General features: G+C 47.6%; 1 protein-coding gene across 4 annotated transcripts in view; it reads left to right on the forward strand.

Annotated features, from left to right (window-relative positions):
- tmem67 (transmembrane protein 67) overlaps window positions 1-24,960 on the forward strand; it is a 432,102-nt gene that overhangs the window by 280,209 nt on the left and 126,933 nt on the right. For 3 of the 4 annotated variants that reach the window (XM_070893974.1, XM_070893984.1, XM_070893994.1), the window contains 2 exons: window positions 4,522-4,627; window positions 11,239-11,295. In XM_070893974.1, the coding sequence (XP_070750075.1) occupies window positions 4,522-4,627; window positions 11,239-11,295 (163 nt within the window). The remainder of the gene's footprint in view (window positions 1-4,521; window positions 4,628-11,238; window positions 11,296-24,960) is intronic. The other variant, XM_070894002.1, reaches the window with a different exon arrangement.

Genomic DNA, 24,960 nt, shown 5'->3' on the forward strand with positions numbered 1-24,960 from the left:
GAACACCTATTTTGTATCAGTCTTTACGGTAGAGGACACTGGCAATATTCCAACAGTGGATAGTCAAGGGCTATGGGCGGGTGGGGGGAGGAACTTAACACAATCACAATCACTAAGGAGGTGGTACTCAGTAAGATAATAGGACTAAAGTCACATAAATCCCTTGGACCTGATGGCTTGCATCTTAGGGTCTTGAGAGAAGTAGCAGCAGGAATTGTGAATGCATTGGTTGTAATTTACCAAAATTCCCTGGATTCTGGGGAGGTCCCAGCAGATTGGAAAACTGCAAATGTAATGCCCCTATTTAAAAAAGGAGGCAGACAAAAAGCAGGAAACTATAGACCAGTTAGCCTAACATCTGTGGTTGGGAAAATATTGGAGTCCATTATTAAAGAAGCAGTAGCAGGACATTTGGAAAAGCAAAATTCGGTCAGGCAGAGTCAGCATGGATTTATGAAGGGGAAGTCATGTTTGACAAATTTGCTGGAGCTCTTTGAGGATGTAACGAACAGGGTGGATAAAGGGGAACCAGTGGATGTGGTGTACTTGGACTTCCAGAAGGTATTTGACAAGGTGCCACATAAAAGGTTACTGCACAAGATAAAAGTTCACGGGGTTGGGGGTAATATATTAATATGGATAGAGGATTGGCTAACTAACAGAAAACAGAGAGCTGGGATAAATGGTTCATTCTCTGGTTGGCAACCAGTAACTAGTGGGGTGCCACAGGGATCAGTGCTGGGACCCCAACTATTTACAATCTATATAAATGACTTGGAAGAAGGGACTGAGTGTAACGTAGCCAAGTTTGCTGATGATACAAAGATGGGAGGAAAAGCAACGTATGAGGAGGACACACAAAATCTGCAAAAGGACATAGACAGGCTAAGTGAGTGGGCAAAAATTTGGCAAATGGAGTATAATGTTCAAAAGTGTGAGGTCATGCACTTTGGCAGAAAAAAATCAAAGAGCAAGTTATTATTTAAATGGAGAAAAATTGCAAAGTGCCGCAGTACAGCAGGACCTAGGGGTACTTGTGCATGAAACAAAGAAGAATAGTATGCAGGTACAGCAAGTGATCAGGAAGGCCTTTATTACATAGGGGATGGAGTATAAAAGCAGGGAAGTCTTGCTACAGCTATATAAGGTATTGGTGAGGCCACACCTGGAATACTGCGTACAGTTTTGGTTTCCATATTTACGAAAGGATATACTTGCTTTGGAGGCAGTTCAGAGAAGGTTTACTAGGTTGATTCTGGGGATGAGGAGGTTGACATATGAGGAAAGGTTGGGTAGGTTGGATCTCTACTCATTGGAATTCAGCAGAATGAAAGGTGATCTTATCGAAATGTATAAGATTATGAGGGGGCTTGACAAGGTGGATGCAGAGAGGATGTTTCCATTAGAGGGCATCATCTTAGAATAAGGGTCCGCCCATTTAAAACAGAGATGAGGAGAAATTTATTCTCTCAGAGGGTTGTTAATCTGTCGAATTCGCTGCCTCAGAGAGCTGTGGAAGCTGGGACATTGAATAAATTTAAGACAGAAATACAGTTTCTTAAACGATAAGGGGATAAGGGGGAGTGAGAGGGGATGTGGAGCTGAGTCAATGATCAGATCAACCATGATCTTATTAAATAGCGGAGCAGGCTCGAGGGGCCGTATGGCCTACTCCTGCTCCTAGTTCTTATGTTCTTATGTTCGCTTCTATCCATTTAAGTGAGGAGCAGTGTATTAGGAAGCTACACTTTAGCAAGGAGGAGGTCACAGAACGCTGCCACCTCCTGCAACCAAACCTGCAGCCTGGGAGCAGGATGAACACGGCTCTCCTCATGGCAGTCAAGGCCACCATGGCCCTCAATCTCTTTGCCAGTGGATCCTTCCAGTCTGCAGCAGGAGACATAGCTAACATCTCACAGTTCGCTGTCCATCACTGAGCCTCTCTACACCAGGAGAAGGGACTATGTTCCCTCTCTGAGCAGAAAGAAGCAGGACAAGCACGAGTGTCTTTACCAGGATAGATGGCTTCCCCATTGTGTCAGGCACCCACATGGTTTTGCGAGTGCCGTGTAACAATCCTGAGATCGATAACCGCAAATGCTATCATACACGTAATGTGAATGTACAGTTGGTGTGCAACCATGCCCAGCGCTTCCTGATGGTAAATGCCCGCTATCCTGGCAGTAGCCATGATGCCTTCATCCTGTATCAGTTCAATGTGTCAGCAATCTTACTAAAGTGAGTAAGAGGGGCGGTAGCGGTAGAGCGCTGAACAATGTTCAATGCAGTGCTGCCGGCATTAGGAGCTCCTTCCCTCACTTAAAGGGAAGGGCCAATGATGGGTTGAAACATTCTTGCTGCTTTCTCTGTGGGCCACGGGACCTGCGTAATTTGCATTACAGCCCCAAGCACTCTAAGAGAGTGGAGGGCTGAGGAATCGCGCAACGCAAAACCTCCAGGGAAGTTCACGGATGTCGGTGAATTTGCCGTGCCGGGTTGATCACCCCTCAGTGCACCGTTACCGTCGCAGGCCTAACAGGAGGCACAAAGCAGCCAAATTTCTTGTCGCCCCCCCCCCCCCGCCTAATACCTGCCTTTATTGCTTTCTATCGTTGCATGATTTTTCCATGTGTGTTCCAGACTTAGCAAATAGATTTAATGTGATAAATTCAATCACTGAAAGGGAACTGTGGCCACCAGAATGTCCAACATCAATTTGTCTCAGTGCAGCATGAACTATGAGTGGGAAACGTTAAAGATCCAACAATCATGCTCAGTCCCATTTCAGTTTGCATGGCTGAGGTGAGAGTAAGGTCCCTTACAATCAGTCCAACCTTCTGGTTTGGACCCTGGCTTGCACTGGTTGGTATTGATTCAGACGGTGTTCTGGTTTTTGACTAGTTTTACATGCTTATATTACTGCCACTGATGCAGCTACTATCTTTAGGCAGTTGTTTACTAAGGGGGATAAATTGGCCTGGTTTGCGCCTCCCGTTAGCGCCATTAGTGGACGCAGCGAATTCTCCAACGTCCGTGAACTTTCCTGTTGGTTTTGCGTTGGCTCTAACACTTACCGCCTCGCTCTGTAGCGCCCTGTAGATTGTGAAGTCATCTGATGCACAGTGCCCTGTTACCGCCCCATATGCAATGTTCTCTGCCACCCCGCTGCAGCATCGCCGGATGTCAACAACGCAGCTACAGGAGGCGATGTCACCTTGGCTGGCCGCTTGGGGAGTGCTATTTAAAGGCAGTAGTGGTTGGGTAGGGAAATTTTTTTAAATTTCCCCAGTTAGGTGTCTTTTTTTGCACCTCGCGATTCGTCAGCCCTGCTATCTCTTAAGAGTGCTTGGGACTCTTATGCTCTAGCACAGGTCCCGTAGCCCCACAGAGATATGATGAAGATTGAATGAAACCAACATTGGCCCTTCCCCTTAAGTGAGGGAAAGGATCTCCAAAGATGGCAACTCTGCCTGGTACATTGTGCAGCGATCTGCCGTTACCACCCCCTCACTCCCTTTAGCGCTCTAAGGGAAGTGATAGCGCTTGATTTAACGTTTCACTTCCCTCTTGGAGCGCTAAAGCGGAGGTTCCTGTCGGCTGCAAATCTTTTTCGCCTTGCGATACTTTTTGTGCTCATGCAAATGTTATCACCCCAAAAGGGGCACTATGCAATTTCTAGCCCTTTGTAACCGCTAAATGTAGCACTGATAATGCCAGGTCATTGGCACTAGTACTGTTTCAGGAAATTCCTTTGCTCCCATCAATTTACTTCCTTAAAGTACAGTTCATCTATTGAAAGCTTGTATCAAAGTTTTGGCCACTGTTGTGAAATGGCTGTTTCCACAGTTTCAGTCAGAGCAGGATCTGCACATGGAGCTTGCATGCTGATACCAATTGCAACTATCGGTGTAATGCCATTTCCTGATACACAATAACAATAACTTGCATTTATATTGCACTTTTAATGCAGTTAAAATCCCAAGACACATCACAGAGAAAAAATAGACTGTGCAGTGATAGTAGAGTTAGGGGAGATGATTGAAAGTGTTGTCAAAGAGGTAAGTTTTGAGGAGACTTTTGAAGATGGGATGAGAATTTGCAAAGCAGTAGGGTTAAGCAAGGAAGTACCAGAGAGAAGGAACAAGATAGTTCAAGGCTATGCCTTAATTAGGGAAGGGAATATACACAAGAAGTTGGAGTCAAGAGACCAAGGTGCAAGGGGCAGGGTTGGAGGAGGTTGCAGAGAAGCTATGAAGTAATTTATAAATGAGAACAAGGATTTTGATTTCGATGTACTGAGGGTCAGAAAACCAATTTTCAAGGTGATATATACACATAAGTATTTCCTTAAATGTTGGAGTATTAGTTGCTGCCATTCGGATTTCAGTCAACTAATTTATTCAGTAATTTTAAAGGAAACAATAGTTGTAATTATTATTAAAATTATAATAATTTATAATTGAATTATAATTAAAATAACCAAATAGCTTTTAATGTTCTCTTATTGACATATTATTGCAGTATCAACCTTGTGCCTGGCTCTCTACAAGGACAGATCTTTCCTCCTCTTATAACTGTCGCCTACACGAATGTTAAGATCCAAAATCCAGATGCACAAACTATTTCAGTAAGCATGGTTCCCTTTTTTAAACAAAATCAAGGAACAAGGAGTAAATCAGCAAATTGAACCCTATTTATCATAATAAGATCAATTTCATCACGCATCATACTAGAAATGGACTATTTAATTGTATTACTCAACAACCCATTTCTCAAAAACAAAATAGCAAACAAATTATGCTAAAAGTATAAACTGGTGCATATACATTCAGCTTTTGATAAGCAAACATTACTCACACGTGCCAACCTAGAAAATTGGCAAAAAATTACAATCTATTTCAGAAAAGTTGACAACAAAAAAAACCAATCCTGAATTTAAAAAACTTTATGAGACATTAAAGCAAGAAATTACACTGATAGTGTAGTGAGATGTGGGCTTTTTTATTCGTTCATGGGATGTGAGCATTGCTGGCAAGGTCAGCATTTATTGCCCATCTATAATTGCCCATGAGAAGATGGTGGTGAGCTGCCATCTTGAACCGCTGCAATCCGTGTGGTGAAGGTACTCTCACAGTGCTGTTGTGGAGTTCCAGGATTTTGACCTAACAACAATGAAAGAACGGTGATATACTTCCAAGTCAGAATAGTGTGTGACTTAGAGGGGAACATGGAGATAGTGGTGTTCCCATGTGCCTGCTGTCCTTGTCCTTCTATGTGGTTTGGGAGATGCTGCCGAAAAAGCTGTGGTGAGTTTCTGCAGTGCATCTTGCAGATGGTAAACACTGCAGCCACGGTTCGTCAGTGATGGAGGGGGTGAATGTTTAAGGTGGTGGATGGGGTGCCAATCAAGCGGGCTGCTTTGTCTTGGATGGTGTCGAGCTTCTTGAATGTTGGAGCTGCACTCATCCAAGCAAGTGGAGAATATTCTATCACACTCCTGACTTGTGCCTTGTAGAAGGTGGAATAGCTTTGGGGAGTCAGTAGATGAGACACTTGCTGCACAATACCCAGCCTCTGACCTGCTCTTGTGGCCACAGTATTTATGTGGCTGGTCCAGTTAAGTTTCTGGTTAATGGTGACCCCTAGGATGTTGATAGTGGGGGATTAGGCGATAGTAATGCCGTTGAATGTCAAAGGGTGGTGGTTAGACTCTCGCTTGTTGGAGATTGTCATTGCCTAGCACTTGTGTGATACGAATGTTACTTGCCACTTATCAGGCCAAGCCTGATTGGCGTCCAGGTCTTGCTGTATGCGGGCATGGACTGCTCCATTATCTGAAGAGTTGTGAATGGCACTGAACACTGTGTAGTCATCAGCGGACAACCCCACTTCTGACCTTATGATGGAGAGAAGATCATTGGTGAAGCAGCTGAAGTTGGTTCCGTCTAGGACATTGCCCTGAGGAACTTCTGCACAATGTCCTGGGGCTGTGATGATTGACCTCAAACCACCACAACCATCTTCCATTGTGTTAGGTATGACTCCAGCCAGTAGAGAATTTTCCTCCTGATTCCCATTGACTTCAGTTTTACTAGGGCTCCTTGATGTCACACTCGGTCAAATGCTGCCTTGATGTCAAGGGCAGTCACTCTCACCTCACCTCTGGAATTCAGCTTTTTTGTCCATGTTTGGACCAAGGCTGTAAAGAGATCTGGAGCCATGTGGTCCTGGCGGAACCTAAACTGAGCATCGGTGAGCAGGTTATTGGTGAGTAAGTGCTGCTTGATAGCACTGTTGACGACATCTTCCATCACTTTGCTGATGAATGAGAGTAGGCTGATGGGGTGGTAATTGGCCGGATTGGATTTGTCCTGCTTTTTGTGAACAGGACATACATGGGCAGTTTTCCACCTTGTTGGATAGATGCCAATGTTGTAGCTGTACTGGAAATACAAGATGGCCACCAGGGTGGCAGCTCCCGAGGGAGCTCCCCTGCCAAATCAATTTTACCCTTGCCATCCGACAACTATCCACCCTCAACCTCCCTGTTCCCACTGTCTAAACTCCTCCTAGCCCTAATAGACCCTAATAGGGTGTGTATCTCTCATAAATCCCTACCTTAAACTCTAATCCTGCAAATCCCAAAATCCGGTTTAGGCCTACCTCAGGTTTTGCTCCAAACCACCCATTGATGACGATCGGACTACAAGCGACGTCCGATCCTCCTGCAGCGTCGTCCCTTCTTGCGTCGTCATCCCCTCCCTCCCTCGACGACCTCCTCTCTTACGTCGTCCCAGCTGCTCCACCCGATCCCCGACCCACAGCGACGGCAGATGAGCTAGGTGAGCATCCGACCAGGCGTTCGGGCCCCAGCGGCGTCCAGGCCTCTTCCCAGTGGCGACCAGGCATTCGGGCTCCTAGATCCCCTCCAGCGGCAACAGCTGTGCCTCTCCTCCACAACGGCGTTTGGGCCTCCTCCTCCTCCACGACGGCGGCTGGCCTTTCCCCCTCCTTCAGAGACGACTGGGCCTCTACTTTCCCACTGATGACCTGGCCTCTTCTGACTGGTGAGAATCATAAGAACATAAAAACATAAGAACATAAGAATTAGGAACAGGAGTAGGCCATCTAGCCCCTCGAGCCTGCTCCGCCATTCAACAAGATCATGGCTGATCTGGCCATGGACTCAGCTCCACTTACCCGCCTGCTCCCCATAACCCTTAATTCCCTTATTGGTTAAAAATCTATCTATCTGTGACTTGAATACATTCAATGAGCTAGCCTCAACAGCTTCCTTGGGCAGGGAATTCCACAGATTCACAACCCTCTGGGAGAAGAAATTCCTTCTCAACTCGGTTTTAAATCATGGATGTGACCTTCCACTCAGAACTCCAGTGGGCCACTGACCCTCCCAATGCCTGCCCCCAACCAAGTCTCGGACCACCTACCATCAAGGGCGCTACTCAGTGCCGGGCTTGCAGCCAACATCTCGCTGTAGGCAACTAGGCTCATACAGCAGTGCCTGGTCTCCAGTCGTCTTGGACCCCCTTGCCACTGGACCAAGACTTTGCTCAGCTAAGCCCGTGTGGTAGCCGGTATACAGCAGCCACCCCACGTTAAAAGAACTCACACACAGGCATCTTCCACTCCGTTAACATGAAGTTCAATACCTGGAACGTCAGGACCCTCATGGACAACTGTTCAACAGCGACAGGCCGGAACGCCGCACCGTCATAGTTTCCCGGGAACTTAGAGGCTTTAATATCGACATCGCCAACCTAAGCGAGACCCGGCGGGCAGGGAAAGGCCAGCTCAAGGAAAAAGGTGGAGGTTACACCTTCTTCTGGAAAGGGAAACCAGAGGAAGAACGCCGCCTTCACGGCGTTGCCATCAAAAACGAGCTGGTCGACTGCTCCCTGCGGGGTTAACGAACGCCTCATGACTCTTCGATTCACCCTATCCTGGAATCAATACGCCACAGTTATCAGTGCATATGCCCCAACACTCGATGCAACAGATGAGACCAAAGAGGGTTTTTACTCCAACCTCGAAAAATCCCTGTCCCGTGACCTCCTTGGTGACTTCAACGCCAGGGTCGACAAAGACACAGCCCTCTGGGGAGACGCGATTGGCAAAGAGGGGATAGGGAAAGCCAACTCCAGCGGTAACCTACTCCCGACAAAGTGTCTAGAACATGAACTTGGCATCACCAACACCTTGTTCCGCCAGAGGGACGAATACAAAGCATCAAGGCAACACCCTCACTTCAAACACTGGCACCTACTCGACTATGTCATCATCCGAGGCATTGCAAGTATGTGCGCATCACCCACGCCATGACAGGAGCTGACGACTGCTGGATGAACCATCGCCTAATCCGATCCATCATTGACATCAACATAGCCCCAAAGCGTAGGAGGCAGCAGAAGCAGTGCCGCAAGAAAGTCAATGCTGGGGCACTTAAAGACCCAGCTAAGAAAGCCCGATACACTCAGCGCTTCACAGCTAACCTGGCGTGCCTTGGTGACCCTGAGATGCAGAATGCCTACAATGCTTGGTCTGCCCTCCAGGCCTCCATAACCAGTGCCTGCGAAGAGACGCTCAGTCACTCAACCAGGAAACACCAGGGCTGGTTTGATGAGAATGATCAGGAGATCCAAGAGCTAATAGATCGGAAGCGTAGAGCATTTCTGAGCCGTAAGCAACAACCCAACTCGGGAGCAGCAAAGCAGCATTACAGATGGCTCAAGGCTGAGGTTCAACAAAAAACCTGGGACCTAAAGTACAGGTGGTGGATGGAAAAAGGATAGGAGATACAGCAGCTGGCCGACAGCCATGATGTGCGAGGATTCTTCATCGCCGTCAAGGCCACCTATGCTCCAAACTCCCAAGGCTCCATGCCACTGCTGGCCAAGAACGGGGAAACACTCATCAAGGACACCGAGGCAGTTAGGGTCTGCTGGAAGGAGCACTTCGAAGATCTCCTCAATCGAGACTCTGCCTTTGACTCGAGTGTTCCCAACTCCATCCCGCAGCATGCTACCCGCCACCACCTCAGTAAAACCCCAACACTGCACGAGGTAGAAAAAGCCATAAGACAGCTTAAGAACAACAAGGCTACGGGAGCGGATGGAATCCCTGCTGAGGCACTAAAGTATGGCGGAGAGACACTGTCAGCATGAATGCATGACCTCATCTCTCTCATTTGGAGGGAGGAAAGCATGCCAAGAGATCTCAGAGATTCAGTGATCGTGACTATCTTTGAAAAAGGGGACAAGTCCGACTGCGGCAACTACAGAGGAATCTCCCTGCTATCAGCCACTGGGAAAGTTGTCGCTAGAGTCCTTCTCAACCATCTTCTCCCGGAGTCACGGTGCGGATTTCGTCACCTACGGGGCACAATGGACATGATTTTTGCAGCGCGACAGCTGCGGTAAAAATGTAGGGAACATCACCAGCCCTTATACATGGCCTTCTTCGACCTTACAAAGGCCTTTGACACTGTCAACTGTGAGATGTCCCCAAAAGTTCGTCAACATCCGCCGCCTGCTTCACGATGACAAGCAGGCCGTGATCCTTACCAACGGATCCATTACAGACCCAATCCACGTCTGGACCGGTGTCAAACAGGGCTGCATCATCGCCCCAACCCTCTTCTCAATCTTCCTTGCTGCCATGCTCCACCTCACAGTCAACAAGCTCCCCGCTGGAATGGAAATAAACTACAGAGCCAGTGGGAAGCTGTTCAACCTTCGCCGTCTCCAGCCCAAGTCCAAGACCACCCCAACCTCTGTCGTCGAGCTACAGTACGCAGACGACGCCTGCGTCTGCGTACATACAGAGGCTGAACTCCAGGATATAGTCGACGTATTTACTGAGACGTACAAAAGCATGGACCTTACGCCAAACATCCGCCAGACAAAGGTCCTCCACCAGCCTGTCCTCGCTGCACAGCACGGCCCCCCCATCATCAAGATCTACAGCGCGGCACTTCTGGCTGAAGATGGTTGTAAACACTTCAGCCTTGTCTTGTGCATTCATGTGCTGGGCTCCGCCATCATTAAAGATGGGGATATTCATGGAGCCTCCTCCTCCCGTTAGTTGTTTAATGGTCCACCATCATTCATGACTGGATATGGCAGGACTTTTTTTAGAGCTTTATAGAGCTTTAATCTAATCCATTGGTTGTGGGATCGCTTAGCCTTGTCTATAGCATGCTGTTTAACATGCATGTAATCAATCCTGTGATGCAGCTTCCCCAGGTTGGCACCTCATTTTTAGGCATGCCTGGTAAAGCTTCGGCCAGCAATGTTGATAATGAGGATCTGCACAATGATGGATCTCCCCTTTAAGAGCTGGAAGGAGCCAGTATGAATGATGATTCCCGATTGTATTGCACCTGAAATTCATTATCGCTCTGCTGGTAGAGCCCCTGTAGCACCCTAGTGAAGTTATTAGCACTTGATTTAGTGCTCCACTTCTTTCCTGGAGCGCTAACTGTCAAGTTAGTGGAACATTGGTATGATGCAGACGACACCAATGGCAAACGATGAGTAATAAATGTTACTGCAACAAGGTCACAAAAACACCCCCACCAAAATAAAACCATACACTATATAACGTTATGTTGCAGAACACTAAACAACAATGAAACTTCTTTCCTGCAGTAAGTTTCGGCTCGGGCGCACAAAGTCCATTGTGTAATGTCTGACTTAACGCCAACTCTCCTCTCACTGACATTTTCGGCGAAACTTGCAGTCGGAGGCGCAAACTACTTTCAGGCGCTAACTTTAACGCCCCGCCGCGATTAACGCCCCGAAATTCAAAAAGTCCAAAATCCTGGTTTCCCCCTCCCACTCTGCCCATTCTGATGCTCCCTCTGCCTCAAGTAGCACTCCTGAGCTCCTTCCGGCCGCTATTATTATTGATGATGCTGTACTGAGTAGGAATTCCTCATATCACATCCACTCCTTCCCACTTTTTATAGTGCCATTATTCACAATAGAAGTGGCATCAGGTAGAAGCTTGGGAGCGGGTGTTACGAGAAGCCCTGGTCCGCGTTAGTTTTGGTCCACAAGCAGAAATGTATAAACTGCATTCCCAGAATTCTGACTGTCCACCTCAACGGTTGTATATGTGAATACAAACAGTTGATACTAAGGTTTTTAAATTATGAACAATTAGATTATACCAAACTTTATATGCTTTATTTGATACTTTTTTCCATGTATCCAACAGATATCTTTTTCAGTTGAATATAACATGCACTTGACTACAGCTTATCAGAATACAAAAGTAAGTTTCTGTTTGAATGAATTACCTTGTTATTCCAATTAAAAATTAAACTTACTAACCATCTGTTTGTTGTAGTCACTGCAAATTTAATCATGATAATCACAATTATTTGCAGTTCACAATGAACCTCATCATAACCTCATCATCAACAACCTGGAGTTCACTATGAAGGTTATTGAAGTAAAAAAAATCTTAAAGCTGAATAGAACTAGCCTTGAAGTTCACAGTATATGTGATTTACAAAATCCTACAACAGGTTCAAGGGTCAGATCACCATTGTAAACCAATTGAGGTTCCTCTTTTGTGTATCCAAAACATGGCCTAGAAATTTGTTTTCCCTCAAATGGTGATTGCAATGGCTAGCAATTCTTGCCCGTTTGGAGGGCTGCAGGCAGCACACAAAATTCGTACTTTCCACCATTACCATGGTTGTGGTGTTCAGCCCAGCACTGAGCGCACTGCTGAGTGGCTAAATGCTCAGCAGGGGGCCCACATTTGTGCAAGGTTAGCACCAATTAAAGTTAGTCTGCACTCTTAAAGTGGAGGTGCACTCTGCCTGCAATAGATCATTGAACTGGCTGAGGAAGACAGTGGAAAGGAATGGCACAATGATGGCACAACAAGGGATAGATTGTGCACCGAGTTTCTCCGATGCACTACTGGAGGCCTTGGTACAGGAGGTCAATAGGAGAGACTTTCTCTTTCCACAGGAAGGCAGGGGGCCCTTCAGGCAACAGAGCAAACTACAGTGGGAGCAGATAGCACCGTGGTGAATGCCAGCACCAGAACAAGTTTAATGACCTCACACGAGTGGTCATAGGATCAAAGAAATTTAAAGCACAGAAGGAGGCCATTTTGGCCCATCCTGTCCATGCCAGCCAATCAAGAGCTCTCCAGCCTAATCCCACTTTCCAGCTCTTGGTCCGTAGCCTGTAGGTTACGGCACTTAAAGTGCACATCCAAGTATTTTAAAAATGTGGTGAGGTTGTCTGCCGCTACTACCCTTTCAGGCAGTGAGTTCCAGACCCCCCACCACCCTCTGGGTGAAGACATTTCCCCCCATATCTCCTCTAAACCTCCCCGCAATTACGTTAAGTCTATGTCCCCTGGTTGTTGACCCCTCTGCCAAGGGAAATAGGTCCATCCTATCCACTCTATCTTGGCCCCTCATAATTTCATACACCTCAATCAGGTCTCCCCTCAGCCTCCTCTGTTCCAAAGAAAACAGACCCAGCATCTCCAATCTTTCCTCATAGCCAAAGTTCTCCATTCCAGGCAACATTCTAGTAAACCTTCTCTGCACCCTTTCCAGTGCAATCATATCTTTCCTGTAAAGTGCACACAGTACTCCAGCTGCGGCCTAACCAATGTTTTATACAGTTCAAGCAAAACTTCCCTGCTCTTGTATTTCATGCCTCGACTAATAAAGGCAAGTATTCCATATGCCTTCTTAACCATCTTATCTATCTGGCCTGCTACTTTAGGGATCTGTGAACCTGCACTCCAAGGTCCCGTTGTTCCTGTACACTTTTCAGTGTCGTACCATTTAATGTTTATTCCCTTGCCTTGTTAGACCTCCCCAAATGCATTACCTCACACTTAGGTAGTAATTTCAGGATTGCTACCAGTGCCACATGCTAGTCAGAGTAGGAATCGCAGGATAGCTCAGATGAATACGTGGCTTGAGGAGTGATGCAGAAGGGAGGGATTCAAATTCCTGGCATATTGGAACCGGTTCTGGGGGAGGTGGGACCAGTACAAACCGGACGGTCTGCAGCTGGGCAGGACCAGAACCAATGTCCTAGGGGAAGTGTTTGCTCGTGCTGTTGGGGAGGGGTTAAACTAATATGGCAGGGGGATGGGAACCTATGCAGGGAGACAGAGGGAAGTAGAATGGGGGCAGAAGCAAAAGATAGAAAGAAGAAAAGTAAAAGTGGAGGGCAGAGAAACCCAAGGCAAAAATCAAAAAGGGCCACATTGCAGCAAAATTCTAAAAGGGGAATGTGTGTTAAAGAGACAAGCCTGAAGGCTCTGTGCCTCAATGCGAGGAGTATTCGTAATAAGATGGACGAATTAACTGCACAGGCAGCAATTAATGAATATGATATAATTGGCATCACGGAGACATGGCTCCAGCATAACCAAGGCTGGGAACTCAACATCCAGGGGTATTCAACATTCAGGAAGGATAGATAGAAGGGAAATGGAGGTGGGGTAGCATTGCTGGTTAAAGAGGAAATTAATGCAATAATAAGGAAGGACATTAGCTTGGATGATGTGGAATCTGTATGGGTGGAGCAGCAGAATACCAAAAGGCAGAAACCGAGAGTGGGAGTTGTGTACAGGCCACCAAACAGTAGTAGTGAGGTTGGGACAGCATCAAACAAGAAATTAGGGATGCATGCAATATAGGTACAGCGTTTATCATGGGCGACTTTAATCTACATATAGATTGGGCTTACCAAACTGGTAGCAATACGGTGGAGGAGGATTTCCTGGAGTGTATTAGGGATGGTTTTCTGGACCAATATGTCGAGGAACCAACTGGAGGGCTGGCCATCCTAGACTGGGTGATGTGTAATAGAAACATAGAAACAAAGAAAATAGGTGCAGGAGTAGGCCATCCCACCCTTCGAGCCTGCACCACCATTCAATAAGATGATGGCTGATCATTCCTTCAGTACCCAGTTCCTGCTTTCTCTCCATACCCCTTGATCCCTTTAGCCGCAACGGCCATATCTAACTCCCTCTTGAATATATCCAATGAACCTGTGGTGTCCCTGCACCTTGCTACTGAATCACACGAGGCATGTATTGCAGACACGGTCACTGCGTGACCTTCCTTTATTCCCAGGACCAAGAAGTGATGACCCTGCGTGGGACCTCCCTTGAAGTACCTGAGTGCCCAGGTGAGGAGTGTCTCCTACAAGTTCACCCCCTGTGGTCAAGGTGTGCATTTCCAGGACATATATACAGTGTACAGTGTGATTGCATGAAGGTTACCGTTGTATGAAGGTTGCATACATGACATCACCTCCCCCCTCACGTCTTTTTGTGTCAAAGATTAAGTCTTTCAGGTGCTCTACGCTCTCTCGTGGAGCGCCGCAGTTGGGGCTCTGGTAGCTGAGCCTTGGCATGCATCTCTGTCACCTGAGGTGATTCCAGCCTGTCTGGGCTGGCTGCAGGGACTGTGCATGTTGGTGAATGTCCTTGTTACTCGTCCACTGGCAGTGGTGTAAGTAACATCTCATGCTCTTCCTCAGGTTCCTCAGTGTCTATGCTGAACATTTTCTTTACTTGGTCCAAGTGTTTTCGGCATATCTGCCCATTGTTGAGTCTGACCAATATGACCCTATTCCCCTCTTTGCCAATTACAGTGCCCTCAAGCCACTTGGGTCCCAAAGCATGGTTAAGAACGAATACCGGGTCATCAATTTCTATACACCTCCCCCTTGCGTTACAATCATGGCACTCGGTTTGGGACTAGCGATTGCCCTCAACAGTGTCTACCAGGGCTGGATGAATAAGGGACAGCCGCGTTTTAAGCGTGCATTTCATGAGTAGTTCCGCTGGCGGAACTCCCGTGAGCAAATGCGGGTGGGACCTGTAGGCCAGCAGGAGGCGCGATAGGCCGTGCTGAAGGGAGGGTCCTTGGATACGGAGCATGCCCTGTTTTATGACGTGGACTGCACGTTCTGCCTGGCCATTGGAACCAGGCTTGAACGGCACTGTCCGAACGTGTTTCATGCCATAAACTCCTGGAAGCACGGGCCATTGTCGCTGACCAGAATATCCGGCAAGCCATGGGTCGCGAAAACCGTGCGCAGACTCTCCACTGTAATGGATGTCGTGCACGAGTTTAATATGATGTACTCGATCCATTTCAAGTATGCATCGACAACGATCAGGAACATTTTTCCCATGAACGGGCCCGCGTAGTCTACGTGAACGCGTGACCATGGCCTAGTGGGCCAGGGCCACGGACTGAGGGGGGCCTCCCTGGGGGCATTGCCCAGCTAGGCACACGTCGTGCACCTGCGAACCCAGTGTTCCAGGTCTGAGTCAATTCCGGGCCACCATACATGTGACCGGGCAATGGCCTTCATTAGCATGATGCCAGGGTGCTCGCTGTGGTGTTCCCTGATGAATGCTTCTCTTCCTTTCTGGGGCATGACTACCCAGCTGCCCCATAGCAGGCAGTTGGCTTGGATGGAGAGCTCATCTATCCGTCTGTGAAACGGTCTGACCTCCTCGGGACACGCCCCGTGTGCTGGTGCCCAATCCCCAGTCAGAACACATTTCGTTATCATGGACAGGAGGAGGTCTCTCTTGGTCCAGATTTTGATCTGGCGGGCTGTGATGGGGGAGCCTGTGGTGCCAAAAGCCTCAATGGCCATGACCATCTCAGCGCTTTGCTCCGACGCCCCCTCAGTGGTGGCCAGTGGGAGCCTGCTGAGCGCGTCAGCGCAATTCTCGGTGCCTGGCCGGTGCAGTATGGTGTAGTCATACGCAGCCAGCTTGAGACCCATCACTGTATGTGAGCTGACGCATTGGCATTGACAGCCTTGCTGTCGGAAAACAGGGATGTTAACGGCTTGTGGTCCGTTACTAGCTCGAACCGCCTACTGAAAAGGTACTGGTGCATCTTTTTCACACTGTAAACACAAGCTAGTGTTTCCTTTTCGACCATGCCATATCCACGCTCTGCCTAGGAGAGCTACCTGGAGGCATAAGCCACCGGTTGGAGTCGGCCATCATCATTACCCTGCTGCAACACGCATCCAAACCCATAGGATGATGCATCACACGTTAAAACCAGTTTTTTACAGGGGTCGTACAAGATCAACAGCTTGTTAGAAGAAAGGAGGTTCCGCGATCTATTGAAAGCCCGTTCTTGACCGTCCCCCCAAAAACCATTCACAACCTTTACGCAAGAGTACGTGTAACGGCTCCAACAATGTGCTTAAGTTCGGCAGAAAGTTCCCAAAATAGTTCAAAAGTCCCAGGAATGATTGCAACTCTGATGTGTTGCCGGGCCTGGACACCCAGCGGATCACCTCCGTTTTAGCTACGGTGGAAGGAATCATGTCTGCGGCAACTCTCCTGCCCAAAAACGCGACCTCTGGGGCCAAAAACACACACTTGGCCTTTTTCAACCACAAGCCTACCCGGTCCAGTCGGCGTAGCACCTCTCCCAGGTTTTGGAGGTGTTCCTCGGTGTCTCGACCCGTTATTAGGATGTCGTCTTGGAATACGATCGTTCCAGGAATGGATTTAAGCAAGCTTTCCATGTTCTGCTGAAAGATAGCAGCCACGGAACGAATGCCAAATGGACACCTGTTGTAGGTAAATAGCCCCTTGTGCGTCGTGATGGTGGTCAGAAGCTTGGATTCTTCAGCCAGTTCCTGAGTCATGTAGGCCGAAGTGAGGTCCAATTTGGTGAACAGCTTGCCACCTGCCAGCATGGCAAAGAGGTCCTCCACTCTTGGAAGCGGGTATTGGTCCTGCAGTGTCACTTGGTTGATGGTGGCCTTGTAGTCGCCACAAATCCTGACCGAGCCATCCGCTTTGAGAACAGGAAAGATGGGACTTGTCCAGTCACTGAATTCAACTGCCGAGATTATGCCCTATCTGAGCAGCCTGTCCAATTCACTTTCAATTTTCTCACGCATCACATACGGCACCGCTCTGGCTTTGTGATGCACTGGTCTGAGGTCCGGGGTGATGCGTATCATTACTTTGGTGCCCTTAAAAGTCCCGACACCTGGTTGAAACAGTGCCCCGAATTTCTGTAGGACCTGTGAGCAGGAGCTTCGCTCCACAGATGAAATGGCGTGCACATCCCCCCATTTCCAGTTCATCTCGGCTAGCCAGCTCCTCCCCAAAAGTGTGGGGTCGTGTCCCGGGACAATCCAGAGTGGCAGCCGGTTCTCTGATCCATTATGTGTTACCACCAAGTTTGCACTGCCTAGCACTGGGATGATCTCTTTGGTGTACGTCGGTAGCTGCGTGTCAATGCGTTCCAGTTTTGGCCTGCTAGCTCTGTGTGGCCATAGTCTCTCAAATTGTTGGGCGCTCATAAGGGACTGGCTGGCTCCTATGTCCAGCTCCATGCGCACCGGGATGCCATTGAATAAAACTTTCATTTTCATGGGTGGAGTTTTGGTATATGAGCTGTGAACGTCAGCCACATGAACCCGCTGAACTTCAGCATCCATGGCTTTGCTCCAAGCATCATCCTGCATTGCAGACCCCTCATCTGGTTCCTCTGTCTCGCAGATAAGCCTCGCTACAGCCTTCCTGCACATTCTGGCCAAGTGTCCACTGATGTTGCAATTCCTACAGACAAATTGCTGGAACCTGCAGCTTTTCGCAGTATGTCTACCCCCACACCTCCAGCATGAGCTGAGCTTGTTAACAAAAGGGCTGTTACCAGGCATTCCGCTCTGTTTATCCCTTTGGTTATTTCTAAGCGCTCTGATGGTGGGTGTCAATGGTCCCATCACGGGACGCATTGTTCCTCGAGATGGCGTGAATTGCCGATCCCCTTTCCATTGTCGCTGTTGCGGGCCCACCCTAACGTCTGTTACGGAATTGGAGCTGAGGGTGGATTCACTCTGGAGCATCCACGATGCTGAGAATGACGTGAGTATCACGTGTAGTGAGTTGGTCTTACCGCAGGGAAAGGGTCCACAGCCAGAGAGGGAATGGAAGACCAGCAGGAAGAGTAGTGCAAGGAAGGTAGTGCAGGGGTCCCCTGCGGTCATCCCCCTGCAAAACAGATACACCGTTTTGAGTACTGTTGAGGGGAATGACTCATCAGGGGAGGGCAGCAGCAGCCAAGTTCATGGCACCGTGGCTGGCTCTGCTGCACAGGAGGGCAAGAAAAAGAGTGGGACAGCAATAGTGATAGGGGATTCAATGGTGAGGGGAATAGATAGGCGTTTCTGCGGCTGCGACCGAGACTCCAGGATGGTATGTTGCCTCCCTGGTGCAAGGGTCAAGGATGTCTCGGAGCGGGTGCAGGACATTCTGAAATGGGAGGGAGAACAGCCAGTTGTCGTGGTGCACATTGGTACCAACGACATAGGTAAAAAAAGGGATGAGGTCCTACGAAACGAATTTAAGGAGCTAGGAGCTAAATTAAAAAGTAGGACCTCAAAAGTAGTAATCTCGGGATTGCTACCAGTGCCACGTGATAGTCAGAGTAGGAATCACAGGATAGCGCAGATGAATACGTGGCTTGAGCAGTGGTGCAGCAGGGAGGGATTCAAATTCCTGGGGCATTGGGACCGGTTCTGGGGGAGGTGGGACCAGTACAAACCGGACGGTCTGCACCTGGGCAGGACCGGAACCAACGTCCTAGGGGGAGTGTTTGCTAGTGCTGTTGGGGAGGATTTAAACTAATATGGCAGGGGGATGGGAACCAATGCAGGGAGATAGAGGGAAACAAAAAGGAGGCAAAAGCAAAAGACAGAAAGGAGATGAGGAAAAGTGGAGGGCAGAGAAACCCAAGGCAAAGAACAAAAAGGGCCACTGTACAGCAAAATTCTAAAAGGACAAAGGGTGTTAAAAAAACAAGCCTGAAGGCTTTGTGTCTTAATGCAAGGAGTATCCGCAATAAGGTGGATGAATTAATTGTGCAAATAGATGTTAACAAATATGATGTGATTGGGATTACGGAGACGTGGCTCCAGGATGATCAGGGCTGGGAACTCAACATTCAGGGGTATTCAACATTCAGGAAGGATAGAATAAAAGGAAAAGGAGGTGGGGTAGCATTGCTGGTTAAAGAGGAGATTAATGCAATAGTTAGGAAAGACATTAGCTTGGATGATGTGGAATCTATATGGGTAGAGCTGCAGAACACCAAAGGGCAAAAAACGTTAGTAGGAGTTGTGTACAGACCTCCAAACAGTAATAGGGATGTTGGGGAGGGCATCAAACAGGAAATTAGGGGTGCATGCAATAAAGGTGTAGCAGTTATAATGGGTGACTTTAATATTCACATAGATTGGGCTAGCCAAACTGGAAGCAATACGGTGGAGGAGGATTTCCTGGAGTGCATAAGGGATGGTTTTCTAGACCAATATGTTGAGGAACCAACTAGGGGGGAGGCCATCTTAGACTGGGTGTTGTGTAATGAGCGAGGATTAATTACCAATCTCATTGTGCGAGGCCCCTTGGGGAAAAGTGACCATAATATGGTGGAATTCTGCATTAGGATGGAGAATGAAACAGTAAATTCAGAGACCATGGTCCAGAACTTAAAGAAGGGTAACTTTGAAGGTATGAGGCGTGAATTGGCTAGGATAGATTGGCGAATGATACTTAGGGGGTTGACTGTGGATGGGCAATGGCAGACATTTAGAGACCGCATGGATGAATTACAACAATTGTACATTCCTGTCTGGCGTAAAAATAAAAAAGGGAAGGTGGCTCAACCGTGGCTATCGAGGGAAATCAGGGATAGTATTAAAGCCAAGGAAGTGGCATACAAATTGGCCAGAAATAGCAGCGAACCTGGGGACTGGGAGAAATTTAGAACTCAGCAGAGGAGGACAAAGGGTTTGATTAGGGAAGGGAAAATGGAGTACGAGAAGAAGCTTGCAGGGAACATTAAGGCGGATTGCAAAAGTTTCTATAGGTATGTAAAGAGAAAAAGGTTAGTAAAGACAATCGTAGGTCCCCTGCAGTCAGAATCAGGGGAAGTCATAACGGGGAACAAAGAAATATCAGACCAATTGAACAAGTACTTTGGTTCGGTATTCACTAAGGAGGATACAAACAACCTTCCGGATATAAAAGGGGTCAGAGGGTCTAGTAAGGAGGGGGAACTGAGGGAAATCTTTATTAGTCGGGAAATTGTGTTGGGGAAATTGATGGAATTGAAGGCCGATAAATCTCCAGGGCCTGATGGACTGCATCCCAGAGTACTTAAGGAGGTGGCCTTGGAAATAGTGGATGCATTGACAGTCATTTTCCAACATTCCATTGATTCTGGATCAGTTCCTATGGAGTGGAGGGTAGCCAATGTAACCCCACTTTTTAAAAAAGGAGGGAGAGAGAAAACAGGGAATTATAGACCGGTCAGCCTGACCTCAGTAGTGGGTAAAATGATGGAATCAATTATTAAGGATGTCATAGCAGTGCATCTGGAAAATGGTGACATGATAGGTCCAAGTCAGCATGGATTTGTGAAAGGGAAATCATGCTTGACAAATCTTCTGGAATTTTTTGAGGATGTTTCCAGTAAAGTGGACAAAGGAGAACCAGTTGATGTGGTATATTTGGACTTTCAGAAGGCTTTCGACAAGGTCCCACACAAGAGATTAATGTGCAAAGTTAAAGCACATGGGATTGGGGGTAGTGTGCTGACGTGGATTGAGAACTGGTTGTCAGACAGGAAGCAAAGAGTAGGAGTAAACGGGTACTTTTCAGAATGGCAGGCAGTGAGTAGTGGGGTGCCGCAAGGTTCTGTGCTGGGTCCCCAGCTGTTTACATTGTACATTAATGATTTAGACGAGGGGATTAAATGCAGTATCTCCAAATTTGCGGATGACACTAAATTGGGTGGCAGTGTGAGCTGCGAGGAGGATGCTATTAGGCTGCAGAGTGACTTGGATAGGTTAGGTGAGTGGGCAAATGCATGGCAGATGAAGTATAATGTGGATAAATGTGAGGTTATCCACTTTGGTGGTAAAAACAGAGAGACAGACTATTATCTGAATGGTGACAGATTAGGAAAAGGGAAGGTGCAACGAGACCTGGGTGTCATGGTACATCAGTCATTGAAGGTTAGCATGCAGGTACAGCAGGCGGTTAAGAAAGCAAATGGAATGTTGGCCTTCATAGCGAGGGGATTTGAATACAGGGGCAGGGAGGTGTTGCTACAGTTGTACAGGGCCTTGGTGAGGCCACACCTGGAGTATTGTGTTCAGTTTTGGTCTCCTAACTTGAGGAAGGACATTCTTGCTATTGAGGGAGTGCAGCGAAGATTCACCAGACTGATTCCTGGGATGGCGGGACTGACCTATCAAGAAAGACTGGATCAACTGGGCTTGTATTCACTGGAGTTCAGAAAAATGAGATGGGACCTCATGGAAACGTTTAAAATTCTGACGGGTTTAGACAGGTTAGATGCAGGAAGAATGTTCCCAATGTTGGGGAAGTCCAGAACCAGGGGTCACAGTCTGAGGATAAGGGGTAAGCCTGAGGACCGAGATGAGGAGAAACTTCTTCACCCAGAGAGTGGTAAACCTGTGGAATTCTCTACCACAGAAAGTAGTTGAGGCCAATTCACTAAATATATTCAAAAGGGAGTTAGATGAAGTCCTTACTGCTCGGGGGATCAAGGGTTATGGTGAGAAAGCAGGAAGGGGGTACTGAAGTTTCATGTTCAGCCATGAACTCATTGAATGGCGGTGCAGGCTAGAAGGGATGAATGGCCTGCTCCTGCACCTATTTTCTATGTTTCTATGTTTCTATGTTGCTGCCTGGCCGGTTTCAAAATGCCCTTGCCTGCCTGCAGGGTCCTGAGCCTGGTCCATCACCATGTTGGAACCAGAGCTGCACATGTAAATTTGCTTGATCTCCTCTTCCCCTGCCATGAAGGTCTGAGCTATCAACGCCGCCCCTTCTAAAGTCAAGTCCTTGGTCTCTATGAGTTTCCTGAAAATCCCGGCATGACTAATGCCCTCAATTAAGAAATCCCTTAACATCTCCTGCTGCAGGCGTCTGTGAACTTACAGAGACTGGCCAAGCGCCGCAGCTCCGCAATGAAGTCCGAGATGTTTTGTCCCTCCCGACACCGGTGTGTGTAGAACCAGTGCCGGGCCATGTGTACGCTACTCACCGGTTTGAGATGCTCGCTGGTCAGCTGGCTGAGCTCTTCAAAGGACTTGTCTGCTGGCTTCTCGGGTGCGAGCAGGTCTTTCATCAGCGCATATGTCTGTGTCCCGCAGCTGGGCAGTAGATGCGCCCTCTGCTTGTCAGCCGCTGGCCGCTCCCAGCCAGTCCTTCGTGACAAAACTCTTCTGGAGTCTCTCAACGAAGTCGTCCCAGTCCTCACCCACACAGTAATGTTCCTCTGTGCTACCGGTGGCCATCCTCGTGGTTCGGTGATTCCAGTTTCTGTGTGTCAAATGTGGTGTCCCTGCACCTTGCTACTGAATCACACGAGGCATGTATTGCAGACACGGTCACTGCGTGACCTTCCTTTATTCCCAGGACCAAGAAGTGATGACCCTGCGTGGGACCTCCCTTTAAGTACCTGAGTGCTCAGGTGAGGAGTGTCTCCCACAAGTTCACCCCCTGTGGTCAAGGTGTGCATTTCCAGGACATAAGGGAATTAAGGGTTACGGGGAGTGGGCAGGCAGGCAAGATTAGCCATGATCTTGTTGAATGGCGGAGCAGGCTCGAGGGGCTAGATGGCCTACTCCTGTTCCTAATTCTTAAGTTCTTATGTTCTTATATATACAGTGTACAGTGTGATTGCATGAAGGTTACAGTTACATGAAGGTTACAGTTGTATGAAGGTTGCATACATGAAAGAACTGGCATCAACAACTCTCTGCGGTAGGGAATTCCACAGGTTAACAACTCTCTGAGTGAAGAAGTTCCTCCTCATCTCAGTCCTAAATGGCTTACCCCTTATCCTAAGATTATGTCCCCTGGTTCTGGACTTCCCCAACATCGGGAACATTCTTTCTGCATCTAACCTGTCCAGTCCCGTCGGAATTTTATATGTTGATATGAGATCCCTCTCATCCTTCTAAACTCCAGTGAATACAGGCCCAGACGATCAAGTCTCTCCTCATATGTCAGTCCTGCCATCTCAGGAATCAGGCTGGTGAACCTCCGCTGCACTCCCTCAATAGCAAGAACGTCCTTCCTCAGGTTAGGAGATCAAAACTGAACACAATATTCCAGTTGGGGCCTCACCAAGGCCCTGTACAACTGCAGTAAGACTTCCCTGCTCCTATACTCAAATCCCCTTGCTATGAAGGCCAACATGCCATTTGCCTTCTTCACCGCCTGCTGTACCTGCATGCCAACCTTCAATGACTGATGAATCATGACACCCAGATCTCGCTGCACCTCCCCTTTTCCTAATCTGCCGTCATAATATTCTGCCTTCGTGTTTTTGCCCCCAAAATGGATATCCTCACATTTATCCACATTATACTGCATCTGCCATGCATTTGCCCACTCGCCTAACCTGTCCAATCACCCTGCAGCCTCTTGGCATCCTCCTCACAGCTCACACCGCCACCCAGCTTAGTGTCGTCTGCAAACTTATTACACTCAATTCCCTCATCCAAATCATTAATGTATATTGTAATTGGCTGGGGTCCCAGCACTGAGCCCTTCGGCACCCCACTAGTCACTACCTGCCATTCTGAAAAGGACCCGTTTATCCCTTGTCCACTCTACAAGTTACATCCTCAAAAAATTCTAGAAGAGTTATCAAGCATGATTTCCCCTTCATAAATCTATGCTGACTTGGACCGATCCCATCATTGCTTTCTAAATGTGCTGCTATTTCATCTTTAGTAATTGATTCCAACATTTTCCCCACTGCTGATGTCAGGCTAACCGGTCTATAATTACATTTTTTCTCTCTCTCTATCCTTTCTTCAAAAGTGGTGTACATTAGCTACCCTCCAGTCCATAGGAACTGATCCAGAGTCGATAGACTGTTGGAAAATGATCACCAATGCATCCCTTATTTCTAGGGCTACTTCCTTAAGTACTCTGGGATGCAGACTATCAGGCCCCGGGGATTTATCGGCCTTCAATCCCATCAATTTCCCTAACATAATTTCCTGCCTAACAAGGATTTCCTTCAGTTCCTCCTTCTCACTAGACCCTCGGTCCCGTAGTATTTCCGGAAGGTTATTTGTGTCTTCCTTTGTGAAGACAGAACCAAAATATTTGTTTAACTGGTCTGCCATTTCTTTGTTCCCCATTATAAATTCACCAGAATCTGACTGCAAGGGACCTACATTTGTTTTCACTCATCTTTTTCTTTTCACATATCTATAGAAGCTTTTGCAGTCAGTTTTTATGTTCCCAGCAAGCTTCCTCATACTCTATTTTCCCCCTCCGAATTAAACCTTTTGTCCTCCTCTGCTGTATTACAAAATTCTCCAGTCCTCAGGTTTGCTGCTTTTTCTGGCCAATTTATATGCCTCTTCCTTGGATTTAACACTATCCTTAATTTCCCTTGTTTGCCACGGTTGAGCCAACTTCCCCGTTTATTTTTACTCCAGACAGGGATGCACAATTGTTGAAGTTCATCCATGTGATCTTTAAAGGTTTGCCATTGCCTATCCACCGTCAGCCCTTTAAGTATCACTCGCCAGTCTATTCTAGCCAATTCACGCCTCATACCGTCGAAGTTACCTTTCCTTAAGTTCAGGACCCTAGTCTCTGAGTTAACTGTGTCACTCTCCATCTTAATAAAGAATTCTACCATATAATGGTCAATCTTTCACAAGGGGCATCGCACAACAAGATTGTTAACTAGTCCTTTCTCATTACACATCACCCAGTCTAGGATGGCCAGCCCTCTAGTTGGTTCCTCCACATATTGGTCTAAAAAACCATCCCTAATACATTCCAGGAAATCTTCCTCCACCACATTGCTACCAGCTTGATTAG

The sequence above is a fragment of the Pristiophorus japonicus genome, chromosome 1, assembly GCF_044704955.1.
Source record: "Pristiophorus japonicus isolate sPriJap1 chromosome 1, sPriJap1.hap1, whole genome shotgun sequence".
Taxonomy (NCBI): Eukaryota; Metazoa; Chordata; class Chondrichthyes; family Pristiophoridae; genus Pristiophorus; species Pristiophorus japonicus.